This window comes from Quercus suber, unplaced genomic scaffold, assembly GCF_002906115.3.
Source record: "Quercus suber isolate HL8 unplaced genomic scaffold, Cork oak 2.0 scaffold_307, whole genome shotgun sequence".
Lineage (NCBI taxonomy): Eukaryota > Viridiplantae > Streptophyta > Magnoliopsida > Fagales > Fagaceae > Quercus > Quercus suber.
Window position 1 is genome coordinate 719 of NW_027069763.1, and position 22,593 is coordinate 23,311.

Below are 22,593 nucleotides of genomic sequence, written 5' to 3' on the forward strand. Positions count from 1 at the left end.
TGATTCATTGCTTGAGCATATCTTTGAAAGTGGAGGCCCACAAATTTGATGATTCCCTATATAGCTCGAGTCTGGAAATGTACTAAACTGGCCGGTATGTAAAATTTCCCCTGACAAGTTGTTATATGACACATTGAAATCCACGAGGAAGGGAATATTTGTCATGGCAGTGGGCATAGTGCATGAAAGGCGGTTCCTTGATAAATCAAGAACCTCTAAATTTTCCATTTCACCGATGCTTGGTGGGATAGGTCCGACCAGATGATTTCTTGACAAATTCAAGTATAGCAATCCGCCTAGGCTCATTACTTCTGTGGGAATCTTTTCCCGACAAGTTATTAGATGAAAGGTCAAGCACATAGGAAAAATAGTTCGAAAAATAATAAGAACGATGGTTTCTAATAAACTCCCTAAAGTTGAATGTGAGTTTGACACCATCAGAATAGGCCATATAAGGATAACTCATGTAAGGATAATGCATGACTTCCAAGGAAACCATGCCAGGAAAGACACATGATGGAATAGTTCCAGTTAAATTATTTGAAGAAAGATTCAAATAATTCAAATATTTCAATTGGCACAACTGCGTGGGAATATTTCCACTGAGTGAGTTAGAACTTAATGAAAGAAATTCCAGGTTTTGTAAATTTTCACTAATCCATGCTGGTACGTTACCCAAGAGTCTGTTTTTTGCAAGATTCAAAACAGTCAAGTCAGTGCAAGTCTTCAATGATAAAGGCACTTCTCCGGATAGACTATTGTTCTCCAATTGCAATGTTTTAAGATGTATTAATTGGCCCATTGAGTTGGGAATTTGTCTTGAAAGATTGTTATTAGCTAAGTTGAGAGTGACCAGATGGTATCCATATTTCCAACAGTCTGGAATCTCTCCCGATAAATTATTTGAAGATAGATCCAAATAAGTCGGAGTTATTCAGAGACAATATTCCACGTGAGTTTGAAATATGTCCAAAAAATGAATTTCTAGCTAGAAACAATACCCTTGAGTTGGCGGAGAAGCGAGGCAGGGGACTCCAAAAGTTATTGCTAGTCAAATCAAGTTGTGAAAGTTGGAGTTGGGATGAAAAATCAGGCACATTTCCTTTGAGCTCGTTGAAAGACAGATTCATATTCATGATCCTGGAAGAAAGGTTCCAAAACCAATCTGGCACCACATCTACAATTCCAGAATTAGAGATATCAATGGCAGAAAAACTCTTTTGTGATCGAAGCCAGTACTGGGGAAATTTCGGGCCTAGTAGGCAAGACCTCAAACCTATGGTTTCAAGTTGAAAGGGTGGAATCCAGCTTGAACTCACTTCCAATGCCAACGAGTTTGACGAAAGATCTAACACCCGCAAGCTACTGAATTTTAGCAAGTGAGCTTCTTTGGTGCTATCCTCCATGCAATTCATAGCCACATCCAGGACAACTAGTTGCGAAAACTGTGGAAGACTTCGTGCCAAGGATCCATTCAATCCATTGCTAGAAAGATACAATTCTCTCAGTGATGAAGATCTGTTAAGCTCGCCTTGTTCTTGGAAAAGGCCTAAAGTTAATGGTATTGGACCTTCGAGGCCATTCTTCGAGAGATCAAGAGAGATGAGAGAAGCCAGGTTCCCGAAAGCATCTGCGATCACACCTTGCAACTGACATCTTGAAAGATTAAGATAAACAAGACTATGACCAATGTCAAACAACCAATTTGGTATTGTAGAACTGAAGTTATTAAACGAGAGATCGAGGAATTTAAGTGAAGTAAAATTCACATGATATAGATTTTGAGGAAGCTTGGAAAGTTTGCAATAGAATAAACGCAACTTTACCAGAGAAGGAAGCATATTTACTGCATCAAGCCAATCCTCTGCATTGCTAGGATCAACCCCACCCAGATCAAGAACTTTCAAAGAGGAAAGACCATAAACCCAACTGAGGTTTTCGGCTCTTAAAGAAAAGCCATTTCCACTCAAATCCAGAGACTCCAAGTGAGGTTTCCAAGAGTACTTGGAATGGTTCCCCCAAAATTGGCATTAGACAGGTTGAGATATTCAATATGTTTAAGAGAACCAATCAACTCTGGGATTGGAATCTGCTGGAAATCGTTGAGGCTCAAGTCTAGGTAACTCAAATATGGTAAGTCAAGCAGAGAAGGACTTACCTCATGAGCTTGTAATATGTTGTATGGGTCTCGACCGTGGAGATCAAGGATGGTCACATGACCGGTTGTGTTGTCACATCCAACTCCTCTCCAATTGCAGCAATCTTCTTCTGCTGTCCATGAAGAGAAGGATTCTGAAGCACCCCTAAAGCCTTCTTTGAACTTGAGAAGAGCCTCTTGCTCACTATCCATGCACGGTACCGCACCAATCAAAGCCATTTCCATGCAGTGAAGCCCAATGAGATAAAAAAAACTAGCATATGAATAAATTTACTTCCTCTGATCACCATGATCATGGTTGTGTTTGAGATTGCAAGCTATCGATCGGTACAAAAGGAAAGGTTTACAAAAGCAAGTCTTAAGGCTCAAGCGAGCCTGTGAATATAGAATATATGACCAACTCTTTCTGCAGTTGCCTTTAGGTAAATGAAGTCTTCATGTAACTTTGCTTTTTTTTTAAAAAAAAAAAAAAAATTATCTTTCTTGTTTTATTTTTTGTTATTTTTATCAATAATTATGGCAAAAGTTCTATCACGTATGGTGTGTAGAAACTTCCCTTTGGTAGAAAAATATGAAAAGTGAGTCTTACAACGTGAAAGGAAAAAATAAAAATTAACCTTGTCAATTATAATCTTATAACCTCTTAGTTTACAAAATTCTTATCGTAGGTGATGAAATTTTTTTATGAAATTTTTGTGGTAGGATTATTACAGATGGATCATTGTCTAATTGTTCTAAATGTTATACATGACACATTTAGTATACTAAATGAAAATTATGTTAAAAATACAAATTCATATTAAAATGGCAATGTAATAGAATAATTATTCCAATCATACGTTTAGTTGTAGAATTTGAACAAAAGCTTGTAATTATATTTCACAAATTAAAATTAAAATATCTTATTTATACAATTATATTAACTTTTTATGGGGCTCAATTATTCTAAATTATGTTTGAATATTTTTCAGTTAACACCATTTGCTAATTTTCAAAGCAATAAGCATATCAAAAATTAAAAAAGAAAAAAAATCATTTAAAATCTGGATTGCATATTTATTTGGCAACTAAAATCATGGTAATGGAAATGTTTGTGCATTTAGGTATTGAAGATAGTGTGAAATTGGGTTTTTGATTTTTTTTTAGAAAGGTAATTATTTTTTAAGGATTTTTTTTTAAAAAAAATTATTACATGCAGAGAATGAATTTATGTTTTTAAGATGTACTATTATCGTTTAAAGTTATTATGCACATTAAAAAATAACTTCTTATTCTTTTTTTCTTTAATGATTCAATAATTAAAGGAGAGGAATGTGTAAATCTTAAATATTTCCATTGAAAACACTAAGAGTTTCGATTAAACTAAAAGGCTCTTAGCAAAAAATAATTGTTATAACTTTTCTAAAAACTTAGTTTAAGGGAATAATTAGTTTTAAGAAATTACTGTCTCAAAAAAAAAAAAGTTTTAAGAAATTACTAGTCACATAGTTTAAAATACAACCAATGATTGAATAGCTATCTACATAAATAACCATTTATTACTGGATTTATTTTTGATTACAAAACATGCATGTCCATACAAAATGAATTAATATTAAGCTAATTAAAATTTATTGGAAATTATTTTCAAAGAATGATTGAACGATTGTTGAAAAGATGGAGGGTTCCTTTATCAGAAATTGAGGGGGTGTTTGGTTAAGGTGTTTAAATAACAGTTTTCAGTGTTTAAACATCTCTACACGTATTTTCACAAAACTTTTTAATTCACACGTATCTTCACAACACTTAAACAATGATACTAGAAATTTCTAACCAAACGGACATTGAGTTATCATCAACAATAGAAAGTCTAGTCGTGAATTCAAAGTCTTCTATGAAGAAACTTCTCAATTATTAGTAGATGAAGTCTTTGCACATAAATTTCTCCTAAATGTTACGTGGGCTTGACGTTTATGCATGTTCACCGAGAAGTTATATATATATATATATATATTAGTATAAGGATAAAGTTTAACTATAAAACTGGATGTAGTCTAAGGTTATAACCTTACTCAATAGCATTAATATTACTATATATTTCGAAAATCTAACCATTGAATTGCATTTTCTTTACGCTCTTAAAAAGAATCATCACTTTGATGATGAACCAAGTGCCAAGAAGTCGATTCTCAAAAAAGAAAAAAAAAAGTGCCAATAAGTCAAATACTCAAATGATCGAGTCCAAACTTTCAACATTGCATTTTTTTTTTTTTTTTACCTATAGATAGGTCATAGGTATTTGAAGAACCAAGTGCCAAGAAGTCAAATGATCGAGTCCCAACTTTCAACATTGCATTTTTTCTTTTTACCTATAGATAGGTATCTATATTGCATAAATTGCTTTTTTTCTTTTTACCTATAGATAGGTATCTACATTGCATATGGTTTATCATGAGTCATTAAAATTTCATATTCATTTCCACCGTCAACAAGAGGATTGCATTGAAAGTTTTGCTTTTTTACTTTTTTGCATGCACCAACAAAGGGGTATTACGCATAATCAGGGGCGGATCCATGTTTAAGTCAATGACCACCATGACTTGCCAAACTAACATATTTTAATCACCCTGTCAAAGAATTATTTAAGTTCATCAAAAATAAGAATAATGCTATATTCACAATATTTTCACAATAATTTCACTAAAAGGAGACTAGACAAAAGAACATCAAGTGAATAAATTTTCAACAAAAAACTATTCAACAACAAAACATAAAAATCTCTAATCATTCAAATTATCAACTCGTTTAACTTATTATATTAAAATAATCTCTAATTTCATTTTTTCTTAAAAAAATGTATCGAGTAATACTGTAGTCGTGAGTTATCCTTAGCACTACCAGTAGTTATATATGGTCTCTTTGGCTTTGCAGTTGTAATAATTTTGCTCTTCTTAAAAACTTGACTTGCAATTGTAGCAAATGTCACATCTCTCTCTCTGTCTCTCTCTCTCATACCGCCATTCTTAATTCTCATTTTATCTCTTTTCAATCCCTTTTTTCTTTTTCTTTTTGTTACTAGAAAGAAATTGTAATAAAGTATTTGCGCATTTTTTTTTTTGGTAACGTTGATATATTCAAGTTATCTCTTTATTATATTTCGTATAATTTAAGTTTTTTAGTTACCACCCTTAAACAAATTCCTAAAACCATCACTGTGCATAAATTATAAAATCCAAACCGCCCTAATTGATCAAACTGGAAACCAAGTGACAAATATGTAAGCGGGTTTGATTGATTAATTAGACTACTCATGCAATTAAATTGGTAAAACCCACTAAATAAATCCCAACATTGTTTTTGTAACCTGTGCAACCTAGATGGGTTGTTTTCATCAAGCAGATTTACCCACTGAATCCCAACATTGTTTTTATAACCTTTGCAACCAAGATGGGTTGTTTTCATCAAGCAGATTTTGTAGCTAGGAAAAAAATTACATGCAAAGGTCCATGATAGTGTCTTTTTCTACTTCCTTGCTATTTAAAATGGGACAATTTCGTAAATTTGCTAGAGATTTCGTAAATTTGATAGAAATACCAACTTAAAAGGGAGTCAAAAGTGATTTGCATTTGTGAAATTATGATTTTGATTAGGTGGCTAATTTCTAAACTTAATTTTAATTAGCTATTTAGGGATATGCCTATTTTTCAATTTACATATTTATTTTATTTTATGTTTTATCAAATTATTATTATAGCTATATAATTATGTACTTTTTATTTGACCCTATGGTTCAATCGGTGACCCATTGATTGAACTAGAGAACTAATAAGCCAACTCTAAGATTAGGTTCATGTCTAGTTCAAGTTTAATGACTATGTTATCACCTTTCTCTAGGGGGTTTAGCTTGTGTTAAGTGCTCCTGTGGACTAGGTCACATGCTGATCTTGTATCCTGTATAAAGTATAGAAGCACTAGTATTTTGAAAGAATCTATTTTTTTTTTTTTTTTTTACGCATTAGGATATAGATACCGGAACACATGTTCAAAACTAGATAAGTGTCCACATCCTAACGTGTCCAGTGCAATCGATGCACCGGACACAAATGCACAATCCCAATCCCTTTTTTTTTAAACATTAATATTCTTTTTTTTTTTTAATGTAAAAATCGCAATTTCATTCAAACGAGAATAAAAAAAGTACATTTGATGCACTAGGTGCTCAACAATACAAGGAATTTCCTCTGTCCAGGTGATAAATTCAGGAATGTCTCTAGCATGTTGGGCTAGAGCATGAGATATTTTATTCCCATGTGTGGAACATTTAGAAACTGCACAGAGCGAAAGCTGTGAAACTGGTGAATCTGAGACAAAGAGCCCGAAATGTTATTAGCAATTTGAATGGGCGGAACTGAATTGCCTATCAAGACATTAACAACCACCTGGAGTCACTCTCAAATATAGCATCCCAGATCCCCATGTCCCAAGCAAAAGCAATTGTTTCTTCCATAGCCTTTTCTTCCACTTCAAGGGCTATGGATTTGGGATGTTTAACCCACCAAAATTTATAACTAACATATCAATTGAAAATTTAGGCACTTTCAATCCAGTGAGTTGGAAAGATTGTGCGAGTTAACAAGATACATTTACTCATATTGGAATTTCTCTGATTAGGCCAAAAAATAGAACTTTTTGTTGATCTTCTTTCAAACAATTCTTTATTTTCCCCCAAATTAAAAAGAATAAAAAAAGCTTTTTAATATGAGTAATACATTTTTTTTTATGCCTACATATATAATTATATAGATATATGGATCAAGCTCATTCTTGACAGGTCAAAAAAAGAAAAGAAAAAGAAAATCAACCCGCATGTCAAACTGACCCACAATTTTAATGGGTAAAATAAAACCTATTTTGGATTGAATCAAGCGAGTGAGTCAAGCAGGTTTCTCACAAAGCCCTAGTTCCAATGGCGCGTATGTTGGTGTTAGGCTGTTAGCTTCAAAGATCCAAATTAGAACGGGTCGAGAGTGGGTGTTTCTTTACTACTCCAAATCCAACCCATATGGAAAAATATAAAATTTTAACAAAACACTTCTTTTAGAAAAATTTAAATTTATTATAAATTTTACAACATAAAACTTTTTTTTTGGTGCAAATTGCAAATTACACATTTAAAGTTTGGTTTACACCTTTAATTTGGAATTTATCTTCCAAAATTTGGAGCTGTTTGAATTTTACACCGTGATATTTTAGAATTTGGATTTTACTCCATAAAGTTTGGTAATGTTTGGATTTTACATCCAAAAGTTCTGAAACTTTAGTTGTAAAATCTAAACAGCTCAAAACTTTATAGAGTAAAATCCAAACATCCATAAAATTTAGAGAGTAAAATCCAAATTTTACAACATAAAACTTTTTTTTTTTTTTGCAAATTGCAAATTACACAATTAAAGTTTGGGGATGTTTAGATTTTTCACCTTTAATTTGGAATTTACCCTCCAAAATTTGGAGCTATTTGAATTTTTCACCATGACATTTTAGAATTTGAATTTTACTTCCTAAAGTTTGGTAATGTTTGGATTTTACACCTATAAATTCTGAAACTTTAGTTGTAAAATCTAAACATTCCCAAACTTTAGAAAGTAAAATCCAAACATCCCTAAAATTTAAAGAGTAAATCCAAATTTTGAAAAGTTAAGAGCGTAAAATTCAAACACCTCCCAACTTCAGGGGGTAAAATTCAAATTTTGAAATTTTAGGGTGTAAAATCTAAAAATCTCCAAACTTTAGAGGCATAATTTGCTATTTACCTTCTTTTTTTTATTTTATTAATTCTTAATGAAGTTTGTGAATTCTCTCGTAAAGGATTACTCTACTAAAGAAAAACCCAACCCCTGATTTTATTACTGCTCTGTCTCTTTGCGTTTGTGCTGATCTTCCAGGTACTAATCTTTCTCTATCTCTCTCACTTGTTTCCTTTGTTTAATTACTCAGAAACCGCGGGAAAATCAATTAAAGCTTCCAAACTTTGCTTATGGTGGTAATTTTAATGGGTTTTTTTCATTCTCTTTGTCATTAGTAGTAGTGTGTTAATTGAAGTGCCTTGAATGTGAAAGAGTTGTATGCGATATTATTTTCAATCTTATTCCATCTGTGGCTTTCTTCATTTCCAAGTGTTCAATGTCTAAAAATTCACTGGAAACTTATATTGCTGATTGGCATTGTGTTGTCCATTGGGACCCTTTTTTTTAAGCACCAACTCTACTCACACACCACAACCTTCCAACCCCATTACCACCATGTCACCACCCAACCCTGATCACCTACTCCGAGTCTGCACCATCCTCTACCAGCAACAAGACTCCCCAGACCCAAGACTCCACTCCAAGCTCCATGCTTCATGCTTGCCAGTCACAATTTGACCAAGACAACCACCTCACCCACGAGTTCTTCCTCTGAGTCTGCAACAAGTTCCCTTACTCATGGCAACTTGTCTACGGCTTCTTTCAATACACAGAAGCCAACACAACTTCACATTTCACTCACATCTCTGTCTCCTTCAACAAGTTGCTTGACGTGATTGGAGAATCACGCAACATTGAGCTTTTTTGGGAGCTTCTCCATGAGACGGGACGGCGTCATCTGGTCAATGATAAGACTTTTAGGATTGCGCTTAACACCTTGGCAGCAGCAAAGGAGTTGAAAAAGTGCGTGGAGTTTTTCCACTCTCTGAATGCAAGTGGGTATGAGTATAGCTAGGAGACTTTGAATAAGGTGGTTGAGACTTTGTGTGGGAATGGACTTGTTGAGGAGGCCAAGTTTGTCGTGTCCAAGTTGAGAGAATGGATTAAACCAAGTGGGGTTACATGTAAGTGTTTGATAAAGGGTTTTTGTGATGTGGGTGATTTAGTTGAGGCTTCAAAGGTTTGGAACTTGATGGTGGATGAAGGGTTTCAGCCAGATATATTGATGTGGTTGAGAAAATGATGGAAACCCATTTCAAGAGTAATAGGTATGATGAGGCATTAAAGTTATTTCAGATGATGAGAACAATGAGGATAGACAATTGGGTCTTTCAACTTATAGGCTTGCGATTGAGTGGATATGCAAAAGGAGTAAGAATGCGCAAGCATGCATAATGTTTGAAGAAATGCGTGAGAGAGGTATTCAGGTCGATAATCTAACGTTGGCATCACTTATTTATGGGCTTTTGGTGAGAGGGAGAGTTAGAGAGGCTTATAGGATTGTGGCAGAGATTGAGAAACCGGATGTCAATGTGTACCATGGGTTGACAAAAGGATTTTTAAAGTTAAGAAGGGCAAGTGAAGCAACACAAGTGTTTAGAGAGATGATAAAGAGAGGGTGTGAGCCTACAATGCATACCTTTATTTTTTACTTTTCTTATCCACCTCCCCTTATTATAAACTAGCTTATAACCCACACAATGTGCAGGATACTTTTATTTATTACAAAAGACATGGTAACTAAAATATAAACATTTTTTCATTAAGATAATACCAAAAATATAAAATCAAATAATTACTTGCAAGAAGAAGACGCGAATCCAGAGTCATAAAGACTTCCAAATTTAATCTTGAAATTTCGTGGTGGTCAACAAAATTTTAAATAGACCTTTTAGAAATAGATTTAGAAAATTTGTATTCCTTTAGCACCCACGCACTCAAGCAAACAGAAGTGTTTTTTTTTTTTTTTTAATGTGTTTTTTACTCCAATAATTTATTATTCAAAACATGTTCCATAGGTCCAAAAGATTATCAAAATAAAATTATGGTGGTCCAAGAGAGATTATAGTTGTCTCTGTTTTTTGTAGAAGCAAATATAGGCAACTTCGACAAACAATAATTAATATTTAAAATATTATGATACTCAAATCCTGTAGTATTAATCCATGAAATGCATCAAACTACAGCAATAATTAATATTTAAAATATTATGATACTCAAATCCTGTAGTATTAATCCATGAAATGCATCAAACTACAGCAGTAAATAGTCTCACAAAATTCTACACCAAAGGAAAATGTAAAGCAACAAACAAAGAAATACGGGATAAAAAAAAAAAAAAAAAAAAACATTGAGTTTCGCCTAAATGCAGACCATTAATCCAGGAAATTTAAGAATGTTGTCAGATTGTCTAAGAAAAAATTTCCCTGTAATGTAATAAAGAAACACTTTAGAGCACAATTAGTTGTAATCAATGATCAAAATTAAAAGTAATATTCAGGATATATATTCTAAATACAATGAAATTCTAGCAATAGCATAATACAATTTAATTGAGTGTTGAAATCAACCAACTTCAGACTTTGATTGTATAAACATTGTATCATTACAATTCTAAAATATTTTATAAAAAACTTTAAGAGATTTATGTCATTTGTATTTTCTAAATGTTTATGGACTTTTTTATTTTCTGCAATGACTAATGCTTTAATTAATTGGCGCCTCAAGAAATAGCATAATATATGCATATTGACCATTCCTTTGGAGCAACTAAATCAAACATAGTATAAATGAAACTCTAGTAGAAGATGGTTCCAATTGTTCCCATGACCATTCTCCTGTTTTTCCTAGCTAGTGTAGGACCATTTCTAATACACAGTTTCGAAATTATTTCGTCTTCCATGCCATTTTCTTTTGGTTCTCTTCTCAAACATTATCATCTGCCTTCTTTGTCATGCTACCATTGCATTATATATAATCTTTGACATACTACTATTACATTATATATATATATATATATTCTATGATAACATTGTCAAGGATCAAAAGTAATTTTAATAGTTTTTTTTTTTTTTTTGGTTACAAAGAGTACATATGTTAAAATCTGCATATACTGTTTTTGTTTTTTGTTTTTTGTTTTTTTTTTAAATTATCAACCATTAACAAATGAGAAAGACATTCATTTAAAAATAAAAGCAACAAAGGGAAAATTACGCTATCCTGACCTTTCAATTTAATTTAGTAACTCCTCTTGAACAACAACCAATGATCTTATCTGCTTCTGTGCTACCACAAAAACACGTGAAAAAAGAAAAATAAAAAAAAAGATATTGAAAATACATAAATCCTAATAAACATCAATGTAAAACACGTTCTACAAAATACAAACTTAGTTCCTATACACATTCCATCCATAAAACATCTAGAAGTAAATTTGGTCACATATGCAAAATGATGTAGAGAATAATTAAGATAGTAGTGACCAGCGTCATGGAGAATAGGCAACCTATGGTACTAAGGTGGTACTACATTGTTAGTAAAATCGCTTGGAGTACAAATATAACAGTAATAGTACTATTAAGCACTATTCAATTGCCAAACTGATCCAAATATCTTAAGAAATAGGATTGGATGATTTGCAAGTTTTGGCAAGTAACAAAAATTTGTTTTGGTTCTTTGGGAATTTTAATCGAACAATCTAGACTCAAAAGAGAGTCTACCAATTAGGAACAGCTACCACATCAAATTCAGATCCAAATCCCATTGACTAAATGTTACCCATTTACTGACACAAAAAATAAAATATATATATATATATATAAATACATGCATACTAATTTCTTCTTCATCAACTGCTTTCGTTATATACATAGACTTTATCTATAATGAAAACATATAAACTTTTAAAATACCAAGACAAAGGAAAAGGTACAATGGAATTAAAAAGTGAAGTTCCAGACTTTAAGAAAAACTAGTCGCAGACCCGCGCAATGCGCGGGAATTTTTTTTATTTACTATAGTGAAAAATACTATTTCTATTTTAAGAACTCAAACGGTAAAGCTAAAAGCTGTTCATTCCTAACTAATAGTTAAAAAGAAAATTTTTCTTAATAAGCATACATTAGACAATCTATCTCTCTCAAATAAAAATAACATTTAGTTTATTATGAGAGAACAAAAATTTCTAGACAGGGAGCTAGATTACACAAGATATACCAACTAACCACCCACATTGCTGCGATCCAAACAGTTCACCGAACTATTCAATGGATAAGAACGATGAGCAATGTCTACAAAGGACATGGTTGTAGTCAACGTGAGCTAATGACTCATGCAGTCATGCTTACAAAGACTTCCTCATTAATTGAAGATAAACAATATTGAAACTTTACCCTGTGCAAGTAAAGCATAAAATATGTTCAGCAATTGCAACCCCAGTTTAAGAAAATTAAGGCCAAAATATCTTAGAATCCCAAGTAACCTCATAACTACGACACTAATACAGAGTGTTGAAACCCAAGCAGGTTCTTCTATAAAGTAATTATATCTCCACAGTAACTAACCCCTATATATACTTTGATTTCAAGCTCTCAATAGAGTTTGTCACAAAAGATATAACAACCCAATATGACACATTTCTTTGAAGATTGGAACTTCTCTGGGTGGGGTTCATTAGGGATTATACATCTTTTTTTGTAAAAATATATATGATTTATGAATATTAAAAGGGACAATCAAACAGGGGGCCAACTTCAAAATCAGAGGTGATGACAATCTGTGCTACAAAAACCAACCTAAGAAATCAAGGAGTAGATATAGTTGAGAGAGCAACTTTACCACCAAATCTTAGATGTGTGTTTGGTTCATTAAAGCTACATCAAAAGGAATCTCCTTCACCCACCAAATCATTTTGGGAACCTCGGGCCTCATAAATGGTGTGGGGTAAAATACACCAAAAGAGAAACTACAATGATGCAAATTTGCTTTGAAAAAAAAAAACACGCATATGGAGTTAATAGTCCAATTTTGTAAGGGATTAAAAAGACAAACCTTCGAATGTGCATTGTGTCGTTTTCTCTCCCAACACCACATATTCCCATCATTCATGGTCCTAAACCTGGAATTGAAATTCCTTTAAAGACATTTCAAAAAAAATTTAGTCCATAAAAAGGGCAAGGTTACTCATGAATCTTGATTGCTAACCCTAAAGTGAACCACCAATGTTGTAGATGATTTACAAAAAAATGCAACTTAATTTGACATGTAGATCATTACTAAAATATTGATACCCTCTAAGGTATATTTACATTTACATTTAAATTTATTTTATATGCACATATGCTCATTATGCATCTTTCATTATATTAAGAAAATAAAAAAAAAAAAAAAAAGGAAAAAAAAAAGGCGTTAATCAAATTCAATAAGTGAAAAAAAAAAAAAAAACATTATTTACTGTCTAAAAGAAATTCATTCATTCTTTTAAACAAATATACAATCAAATGGAAAACATGACTTTTTAGCACAAACATTAAAGGGGTTTTAGACTTTTTAGTTTCAGATAATAGATGGTCAGAGCAGCAACATTGAAAAATCCACCATTATTCAAGGGTAAACATGTTTTTTCTACACATATTAAAGGGCTAAACCCCATGATGCCACCAAAAAAAAAAAAAAGGATTATGATAAATCAGGAAGAAAGCATCAAAATAAAGAATATAAAACATCAAGTAACAAAATGCTGACCTTGGGTATTGGTGCTGCAAAAAAGAAGCGAAAGAGTGGGTGTCAAATTGAAAATTGGAAGAAGGAATAGATTTTATTTTGCCATTTTTTCTTTTACCGAATGAAGGGGATTCATCTTTTCTTTGAGGTGGGTGCCGTTTGATTAAGGGTGTGGCAATTCAGGGCATAAAAACCATGTTGTTGGGCATGCAGAACGCCGATTGTCCAACAATCACCATAAAAACCTTTTCCCTTATTGGCCCGTGTTTGTTCCACTACCTTTCTCTTCTTATCTAATAACCCTTCTTCTTCTCTAATGACTCAGATAGCAAGACAAAAAAACAGAAGCAAAACAAAATATGAAAAAAAAAAATTCAAGAAAGCAAAGGGACAAAACCCCAAAACTGAAAATTCCTAAGAACAATTCAATTAGAATTTGATCTTCTAGGTTGTTTCCCTTATTTCAATGAAATCCCTAAATTGACAACAAACCTAACTGAAGAGAATAGGATAAGAGATTAATTACAAGCCCAACTATTAAAACAATCTAAATATCGTAGCCTTTGAATTATAAGTCTGGAGTACCCTAAAAAAATGAATCCAAATATTCTAGGCAAAACCAATTCATTTCAAAGGCTGCAGAATAAAGAAGCAACTAAATTAAAAATCAGAGAAAAAAAATGAAAAAAACTGAAGATTTTGGTAATCTAACAAACACATCATATGTAAAATTCAAGGTGCAATCAATTAAGATAAAACAATTTGTAAAGAAAATTTAAGATTAAAAATATACATAAACCATATCAGTTGTGAGATCAATGCATGCCACTATTTGAAGGCCAAAGAAGTATTATGTATTAAGTGTGATTCAGTAACATATAATTAATAAGCACAGAAAACTAATCATCATGCTGTTCATGGAAGTATACACTAAAAAAAGGCATAAAAAATTATTTTAAAATAAGATCAGTGTGAAGAGGTATTTAACAGAAGCAATGGAAGTCCTAAAAACAAATAGAAAAAAGTACAGTGTGTCTCATATAAGAAAGGTGAAGAAGAAATACAACCTGTGTTAGTGATAGATTGTTTTAAAGAAAGGGAAGGGGTATTCCGTCAATTCCAAATCTCTAACCAATCATGGTGAAATTACATCCTTTGTTGGACATGCTTTTGATTCTCTCTTCACCTTTTCTACTTTCTGCTCTATTCTATACACAGATAGAAAAATCAGTCCTACAAACAAATAGGAAAAATTACCGAATGTCTCATATAAGAAAGGAGAAGAAGAATTTCAACATGTTTAGCAGCAAATGCTATGTGGTCAACCAAGCACCCTAACCAACCAAAAATTAATTAAACCTCTCTAGGTAGATTGAAAAATTAATAACAAATAAACAGACAAAATACTAAAATCAAAGCATCAGTTATAGGAGGAAAAAGACTAATCAAGCATATATAAATTTTAAAAATTAAAAAACAAAAAACTTGGGAAATATTATGAGAAACAAACTACTTCCCGTCTTCCCAAATAGCACTTGAATTTACATATCCAGTAATTGAGTTTTATTAAATAAGAGAAAAATACATTAAAAAAATTTTAAAACTCACATTTAAAAATTAATTATTTCATTCATAATTTTATATAGCAAAACACAACAATATCCAACAATTTTGTTTTTCAATTTTTTGGGGTTATACCTGTTGGCAATATTTCCCCTGCTTTGCCTGTGTTTGCTCCACCGCCTTTCTCTTCTTCTTCTCTAATTATGATTGTGACTATTGATCAAAACCAATTTTAAAGCAAAACCTTAATAAGAAAACAAATCTCTCATATTTCTTTGAACGGTGTTTAGTGCAAACCCTTAATATGGTTGATGCAATTGCGTGAATAATTATGTTGGTCAGGGGGTTTGTCACGTGAAATAACAAAAGGGAATTGTAATATTGTCTTCTACCCAAATCAAAGAAAAAGAAAAAGAAAATCTTACCGGACTGTATCTATGTCTCTCTAATAACTCTGGCGTTTTCTCTGCTTCTTTCATCGCCTCTCCCTTTCATCTGCTTCTTTCTCTGCTTTCATCGCCTCTCCCTTTCTCTGTCTCTATCTCCGTATCTCAGTACCTCAAGAACGTTTGATCGTATTTAACTTTGACGGGTGCCGGTTGCGGTGGTCTAAGTCTGTCAGGGGATGGCGATGGCCGGCCGTACGAATCTCCAGTGTGGCGCAAGGTTTTCCTTTTTCTCCTTCCCTTTCTCTGTATTGCAGTGTCGCTAGGGTTTTTCTAGTTGAAACGCTTTTTATTTTATTTTAACCGGTTTTTTATTTTATTTTATTTTAATATACATAAAACTGTCAAGCGAAGTTACACTGGAAATAAAACAATGTAATTTAACGCAACGTACGGTTTTTTAAAGAAAAAATCAAAAAATTGTAAACGTTGCAGTATTTTAAGGGGTCATTTTTTCTAACGTGCAGCACCTACTAAAGGCTTCTGCCATTATATATAGCTAGTGATTAATTCACGCAATGCACATTATTATTTCATGATTTAGGATCAGCTTTACAACAATCACAATAAAAATCCTTTGATAGGTTTGGCTTTTGTCTTTCATATAAAACATGCAATATAATACCCTATATTTATGTTGTTGTGATTAAAAATCTTGACTTCGCATGTCATCAATATGTGTTGCAATATAAAAGAAATTTTTTAAAGAAATGTAAAGGTTATTATTTTTCAAATCACTGTTTTTGTAGGGAAAAAATGGTTCAAAAGGTAAATATAAATTAAGAGAGGTTTTGAATGGAAGATGGCCGTTGTAGTTAATTTCGCAACTATCTAAGATCATGTTGTTTTGGATTTCTATTAATTGACTGAAAGACTTATAAACGGTGTTTATTGATTGATAAAAGTTGGCAGACAACAGTCCGCTTAAGCGTTTTTTCTTTTAAATGTAACGGTTCCTAAAGCATTTTTCTTTCAATGGCGAAGGAGTGCAATGCTTGATTTTTTAAATCCTGAAGACGTGAAAGGCACAACGTTTCGCTTTTTTAACTCTATCTATACATGCTTGGGGAGGATCCAAACGGCCAGAATGAGATTTTTTTCATCACCATTAGCATTGAAGTACTTAAAGATAAGCTCACAGGTGCCTTTTGCATTTAATAAAATTCTTATTTTTTTTCAATAGAGGCTCACCAAAATAGGAAGTGACACAATTTTTGATTCAGAGCCGTTTACAAAGCAACAATTTTGTATAAAAATGTGCAATATATATGCACTGCCATAAGGGCAACGGAAGCTAAAAATGCAATATATATACACACTACCATAAGTGCAAAGCAAACTAACTACGCAAGAGTAATTTTTTTAGCATGGTTTTAAGAGGCACAGATACTGGCCGTCCAAATGATCTTTGCCACAGCAATGACCTTGATTATTAGCTAAGGCTATTTAATCCATTCCGCATTCTCCAAATACTCGTATATAAAATTGGAGAAAGATAATATTTGAGTTCAAAATCCCAATTCTAACAAAATCACATATGAAACAACAATGAACTCAATTCAAAACAGAGCAAACAATGAAACAATATAATAAAAACTCAACTTTGAGGCTCTGTTCTATTTAAACCAATTTCAATCTGAATTTTAATCCATATCAATCAAAGGAAATTGAAATTTGAAAAAGACCATATCTATAAACGTAGAAGATGCAATGCCTTGTCATATACTGTCTTCCAGATCAACTTTCTTGTAGCTTCATGTAGATCTGAAACACAAAGAGAACTAAAATAGCCTTAATTTTCAAGAGTCGAATAATTTGGTTAAGAATTAGAACACAATCACTTATTTAACAAATAGGGGCAAAAGATCACATCATGAATAAGGTATTATTCTTCTAAATTTGTGAATTAATTAATTGGTGACATGCATATTAATCTCCAAAAGACATAAGCATAGCATTTAGACAAAAATTTTCCCAAAGCTAAAGTTTATCTTAAAAAAAAAAAAAGTGATAGTGATGGGAGATACTTCCAGTTATAGTGATGGTATTAATTATTGATATTCAAGCAATAACATTAATTACCAAAATACAACAGCAATCCACAGAATAACAAAAACACAATAAATAGAAAACACGTCCATGAAGGGTAAGGCCACAACCACCATCACTACCAACAACAACCCATTACCTTAACTTCACACAACCAAATCCACAAACACATTTCAGAGAAAATACATCAGCTACATATTCACACCATCACTCCCCCAAAACAAAGAAACAATCCACCAAATAACAACTTAATTCCTAGAAATTGAAATAGAAACAAACCTAGATGCACAAATGAATAAGTAACACTAACACATTATAGATACTTGCACTAAGGTTTCTAATGCTCGGCAACCTCCACATACTATGCCATTAATAAACTTTTTTTTCTTCTCTATTTTACAAACACAAAACCAAATACTGTGGTTGCATCCATTAATTAACACCACACCACACTCAGGGGTATTGTGCAGCTTACTCCTAAACAGATTGTCAGTTTTTTTTTTTTTTTTTTTTTTTTTTTTTTTGTGGTATTCATTAAAAAAAAAAATAATTAAAATGAGACACCTGTTCAGCAATCTTGAACAACCATACTAACCAAAACCTTTGAAACAAAAATAAAATCGCCACAAAATCCAAAATAGCAGCAGCTCCAACATAACATTTCGCAGTTGATCATATAAAAACCCAAAGATTATATTGCCCATTGAACTTGTTTACTGTTTCTTAATGTACAAAACTAACTAAAGTTTACAATGCCCATATAATAAATATAGAGAGGGAAAACAAATACAAAATAAATACAACAAAAAAAACCATATAGCAAACCAAAACAACATACCCATAATCAAAACCGAATCAAAGAATCCCAGGAAATAGCAAATTTACTGATGCGGCCTAGTATTGGGAATTCAACAATTCCCAAGGTCTCAGCCCTCTGTAAGCCAGCAAAACATGATGTGAAATTAGCTGTAATGCAGATATGGTCACGTACACCTTAACCTTAGCACTATATAAAATTGTAACAAAAGAAACAAAGAAATGAATTAAAAATAAAAAAGAACAAAGCAATAAAAGGTAGGACTAATATAACCAAAGAGAAGAAATTTAGTATGAAATTCTGCATTGATGATGAGAGAAAAACCCCAGTGAATGAGCCGAGATTAACAAAATAAACATAAAAAGGTAGAGGAAAGTAACAAACCTTGGAGGTGGCATTGATAAACATCAAAGATTGACAATTTATTCAGCAATCTAACAACTCTGATTAGCTAAGTTTGATTATACTTTTAGCAATGTATAAAAGTACATCTTATCAATGCCACTCCAAAGAAAATCTCTCTGTAGCTTCTCAATCGACCACCTCCACCGGAATAGAATGAAGAGAAAGAAAAAAGTAGGCAAACTGGAAAGAGTGTTCATAAAAAGAGTTAACTCACCTCCCTTGGATAAGTATATTTTAAAGAGTTAACTTGCCTCCCTTGGATAAGTACATTTTAATATACTTATAATGCAGTATAGATGAAGCTATCACCTGATGCAATCACGTGTAGGATGCAACTTATATTATATATTGCATGATAATATGATATCATGTATGAAATTTCATTAAATCTTAGTAAGCACTATGAAACAAAAGATTAGAATGATTGTGACACAATAGTTGCATTGCTTCAAATAAAGGGCCTCTTTGGAAGACCTCCACTAATGTCTAAGGACTTGCATCAATTAAAAGGCCCATTCGGATTGAAAAAGGAATTTTAGTTGAGAGTCCATCTTAGTCATTTGGCACTCACTGGTTCAAGTTTTATTACAGTAATTACAAACTGACATGCAGGGTTAGAATTTACTTAATAAAAGGATTAGGATTAGTTTGAATTCGAGCTCTCATATTTATAAAAAGGCCCCTAACTCTTTTACTGCAATGTAATTAGACTACAACTCAAACTGATTCCCTTGAAATTTGCCATACCAGGAGTATTATGTAAGTTGGATTTTGAGGAGGCCCATGATTACATCAATTGGAATTTCCTTATATATATGCTGAGACAATGTGGCTTTACTAAAAAAATGGAGCTAATGGATTTATACTTGTATATCTACAGTTAGATTCTTTGTTTTGGTAAATGTAGCATAGTATTATATGGAACTCTGCAACTTTGACAGCCAACGATGTCGAATTAGGGGAAGCATATTCACCAGCCAACAAATGCCTGTGACATTCCTTTAGGAAGTGCTTGGGGGATAGATCTAGGAGTAGTTGACTGGGCATTGAGTTCTAGGAAATTTACCATTTGAATAGAGCTAACCAGACCCTGGAGGTAAAATTTGAGTTGGTAAATGGCGAGATAATTCTTTGCCAAAAGCACATAGTTAGAGAAATACCATACCATATCATAAGCTTTTTCGAATCCAGCAGGCAAATCCATCATTGTCCTCTGCCATTCATTTAACACTGCATCTACGAATTTATGACCAAAAAGCTGATAAAAGGCACAAAATTATTACTGCATCAGAACATACTAATATTAACCGCACTCATAGACATCTTAAAAAAAAAAAAAAAAAAAAAACAGCACCCAAAAAACATTTAATCTACTAAAGAGCATATTTAAGAATTATAACCTCCTCAAGAAATTTCTGTCTCCTAAACAGGCCTCCACCATCCCCTTCATTGCCATCATCAAAGTCATCAAAGTAATCATCTTCGTCACCATTGACATCACCACCACCATCATTTATTTTCTTTCCAATATCTCCACCACCTCCCCAATTGCAGTTTGGAATTCCAAAAGTATTAGTCATGTTGCCCAAGACAATGAACAATTCACATCACAATATGTTTAAACCAAATTGAAGCAGTAACTTTCAGTTAATTGGTTAAAGGAATGCAAAACCTCAAATCTGAGTACTTAGACCTAGATCAGCACCCAAGTCACAAATAAAAATCAAATCTATAAATATGTTGGTTCCCCTAAAATAATATCTACATTCCTCAGAACGCTGAGACACAAAGCCTAGGTAGAACTTGATCTTCTATGGTGTTTCCCTGGAAAAAAGAACCAAAGAGGAAAACATATTAGGAATTGAAGTCTATAATTGCAGCAAACCCTAATTAAAAATCCCCAAATCCCAAAATTAATAACAAACCCCAAATCGAAAATCTAGTAATTTCCCCAATGTCCTTGTTTGTTTTCTCAATTTCCTACAAACATTTGAGCCTCAAAGTTATTTTGGAAACAAAAACCACAAATTATTCATAAGCAAGTAGATTAGGACAACAACAACAAAATAGGAAGAGAGTAGTGAAGAATGAGGATTCAAGGTGATCTTACCAACGATCTGATACGTACCCCGAAAGATTCAAAGTCGGTGAAACCTTTGAGAAAAACAGGCCGAAGGGTTTTGTTTTCAGCGGTGGGGAAACCGATAGTGATGGTTCTAGAAATTTCTCTTTTAAGCTAATGGGTTACGATTCTGACGAACTCTGTTCTCTTTCCTTTTGTTTGCAATTTACTGATTTAAGCGGTTTGTTTTCTTTTATACTGAAGGCTATCAAAAGGTGTTTTAATGCTGCCAAACAGATCAAAAGATGTTTTCCAAATCAAAACCACCCCCTCCAAAAAAAAAAAAAAAAAAAAAAAAAAAAATCTATGAACGCAAATATTAGAAAACAGGGAAAGGCTTAGTGATATCAAAATAAATCGAAAATTTGAGAAACAAACATTTTCATGGAGAACCCAAAAGCCTGAAACAAAAATGAATCAAAACCAAAATCAAATCTAAACCTTTCCCACAAAAAAACTCAATAAAAAGTAATATTTCATACCCAAATCTAAAAATATAGAGAAAATACCAGAGCCGGTTCCGACGATCTGAAGCATTTTTTTTTTTAAGTGGTTAGTTTCTTTTTATACCCAGAGGCTCCAAACAGTGTTTTACATAGTGAAAGATTGTAATTTATTGCCTTTTAAATGAGAAATGATATGTCTACAATAATTTTACAATATTTTTACAACAAATTCTAAGTGACAGGTTGTTACTGGTTGTTATTGTTGGGGCAAAAAAGTAATCTTAGTGTTAGTTTAAAATTTGAACCAATAACAACTAGCCACCTGTGATTTGTTGTAAAAATATTGTAAAATTGTTGTAGACGTAGCATCTCTCCTTTTAAATTGTAAACATGGCAGCACCTCGTTAAAAGGTTTCTGTTATTATATATAGTATATGATATGATATGATATTAGATATACAAATTTGTTTTCTATTCTATTTATAGGTATTCACACACAAAATGTTATTTCTCTCTTTTTCTCTATCTCATTTTTTATTTCATTTTTGGTGAATTTTTTTAAAATATTTTTCTTGCATCTCTACTTTAGGTTGATGAATTTTTGTATTATTTAGAACTCTACTTTGGGTTGATGTGATTAAGTTTAGTTTTTTTAAGTTGTTATCTTTTTTATTTTTACTTTTATAGATGTTATCATATTGCATTATAAAGATAGTATATAAAAGTATAATGTTATTTATTAAATAACATGACTTGGATAATTTAGTATTTATTACTTTTTTTTTTAACTTTTTTCTTCTCATATTTATGTAAATTTCTTATTATTCTCTCTTGAAAAAGTGGTTATTATCTTTCTATTGACTTTTTATTCTTTCTTGCACCATTACTTTATATTGATGAATCATTGTGATTTTTAAAATTTTATTTTGGATTCATACGTTTTGGAGTTGAAATTTTTGGTTTCCCATCACAAGGAGTCTCTCTCTCTCTCTCTCTCTCTCTCTCTCTCTCATAAATTTAGAGAATAAATTATACATACTCAGTATAAGTTTGATATAAGTTTTGATTATCATGATAATCTCTTTTAAGAGAATGAATAATTTGGATAATTTATTTAAATAAACATTTGTGAGGGTCCTTTTT

The 22,593-nt window shown here is 32.2% G+C and overlaps 2 protein-coding genes, 1 long non-coding RNA gene and 1 pseudogene across 19 annotated transcripts; 1 reads left to right on the forward strand and 3 right to left on the reverse strand.

Moving 5' to 3' along the window:
• Positions 1 to 229: 229 nt before the first annotated feature.
• Positions 230 to 2,377, reverse strand: LOC111996609 (LRR receptor-like serine/threonine-protein kinase SIK1). Its single transcript, XM_065782599.1, has 3 exons — positions 2,159 to 2,377; positions 1,002 to 2,003; positions 230 to 886 (listed from the first exon to the last, which is right to left on the reverse strand). The coding sequence occupies exons 1-3, from the start codon at positions 2,375 to 2,377 to the stop codon at positions 230 to 232; spliced, it is 1,878 nt and encodes a 625-aa protein (XP_065638671.1).
• Positions 2,378 to 2,452: 75 nt separating this feature from the next.
• LOC111996608 (putative pentatricopeptide repeat-containing protein At1g26500) lies at positions 2,453 to 9,765 on the forward strand (annotated as a pseudogene).
• Positions 9,766 to 10,023: 258 nt separating this feature from the next.
• Positions 10,024 to 15,946, reverse strand: LOC136071375 (uncharacterized). Of its 3 annotated transcripts, XR_010632655.1 has the most exons (5): positions 15,591 to 15,946; positions 15,301 to 15,362; positions 14,670 to 14,835; positions 11,106 to 11,161; positions 10,024 to 10,307 (listed from the first exon to the last, which is right to left on the reverse strand). It is a non-coding gene; the product is annotated as an uncharacterized LOC136071375 (long non-coding RNA). The 3 variants fall into 3 exon arrangements; XR_010632654.1 differs by lacking the exons at positions 10,024 to 10,307; positions 11,106 to 11,161 and having other exon boundaries at positions 14,550 to 14,835; positions 15,301 to 15,378; positions 15,591 to 15,943; XR_010632653.1 differs by lacking the exons at positions 10,024 to 10,307; positions 11,106 to 11,161 and having other exon boundaries at positions 14,550 to 14,835; positions 15,591 to 15,939.
• Positions 15,947 to 17,198: 1,252 nt separating this feature from the next.
• On the reverse strand, positions 17,199 to 21,578 carry LOC112006872 (uncharacterized). Of its 15 annotated transcripts, none has more exons than XR_010632663.1 (5): positions 21,011 to 21,328; positions 20,808 to 20,862; positions 20,283 to 20,706; positions 18,499 to 20,140; positions 17,199 to 17,375 (listed from the first exon to the last, which is right to left on the reverse strand). XR_010632663.1 is itself a non-coding variant. In XM_065782589.1 (4 exons), exons 1-3 carry the CDS (start codon positions 20,460 to 20,462, stop codon positions 18,505 to 18,507), a joined length of 363 nt encoding a protein of 120 aa, XP_065638661.1. In that variant the 5' UTR covers positions 20,463 to 21,319; the 3' UTR covers positions 17,199 to 17,392; positions 18,499 to 18,504. The 15 variants fall into 15 exon arrangements, 2 of the variants coding, with proteins under 2 accessions (XP_065638661.1, XP_065638660.1); XR_010632661.1 differs by having other exon boundaries at positions 20,993 to 21,328; XR_010632658.1 differs by adding an exon at positions 21,514 to 21,578 and having other exon boundaries at positions 20,283 to 21,230.
• Positions 21,579 to 22,593: the final 1,015 nt, after the last annotated feature.

Bases quoted from the DNA above. Each gene is read 5' to 3' on its own strand.
- LOC112006872 (XM_065782589.1), bottom strand. From the start codon at position 20,462: ATGACTAATACTTTTGGAATTCCAAACTGCAATTGGGGAGGTGGTGGA. The intron at 20,141-20,282 runs GTTATAATTCTT...GCCTTTTATCAG, and splicing joins GACAGAAATTTCTTGAGGAG to CTTTTTGGTCATAAATTCGT. The intron at 18,595-20,047 runs GTATGGTATTTC...GCTGGCTTACAG, and splicing joins TCGAAAAAGCTTATGATATG to AGGGCTGAGACCTTGGGAAT.
- LOC111996609 (XM_065782599.1), bottom strand. From the start codon at position 2,377: ATGGCTTTGATTGGTGCGGTACCGTGCATGGATAGTGAGCAAGAGGCT. The intron at 2,004-2,158 runs GTAAGTCCTTCT...AACCATTCCAAG, and splicing joins ACATATTACAAGCTCATGAG to TACTCTTGGAAACCTCACTT. The intron at 887-1,001 runs GTATTGTTTCTA...TTATCGGGAGAG, and splicing joins GCTTCTCCGCCAACTCAAGG to ATTCCAGACTGTTGGAAATA.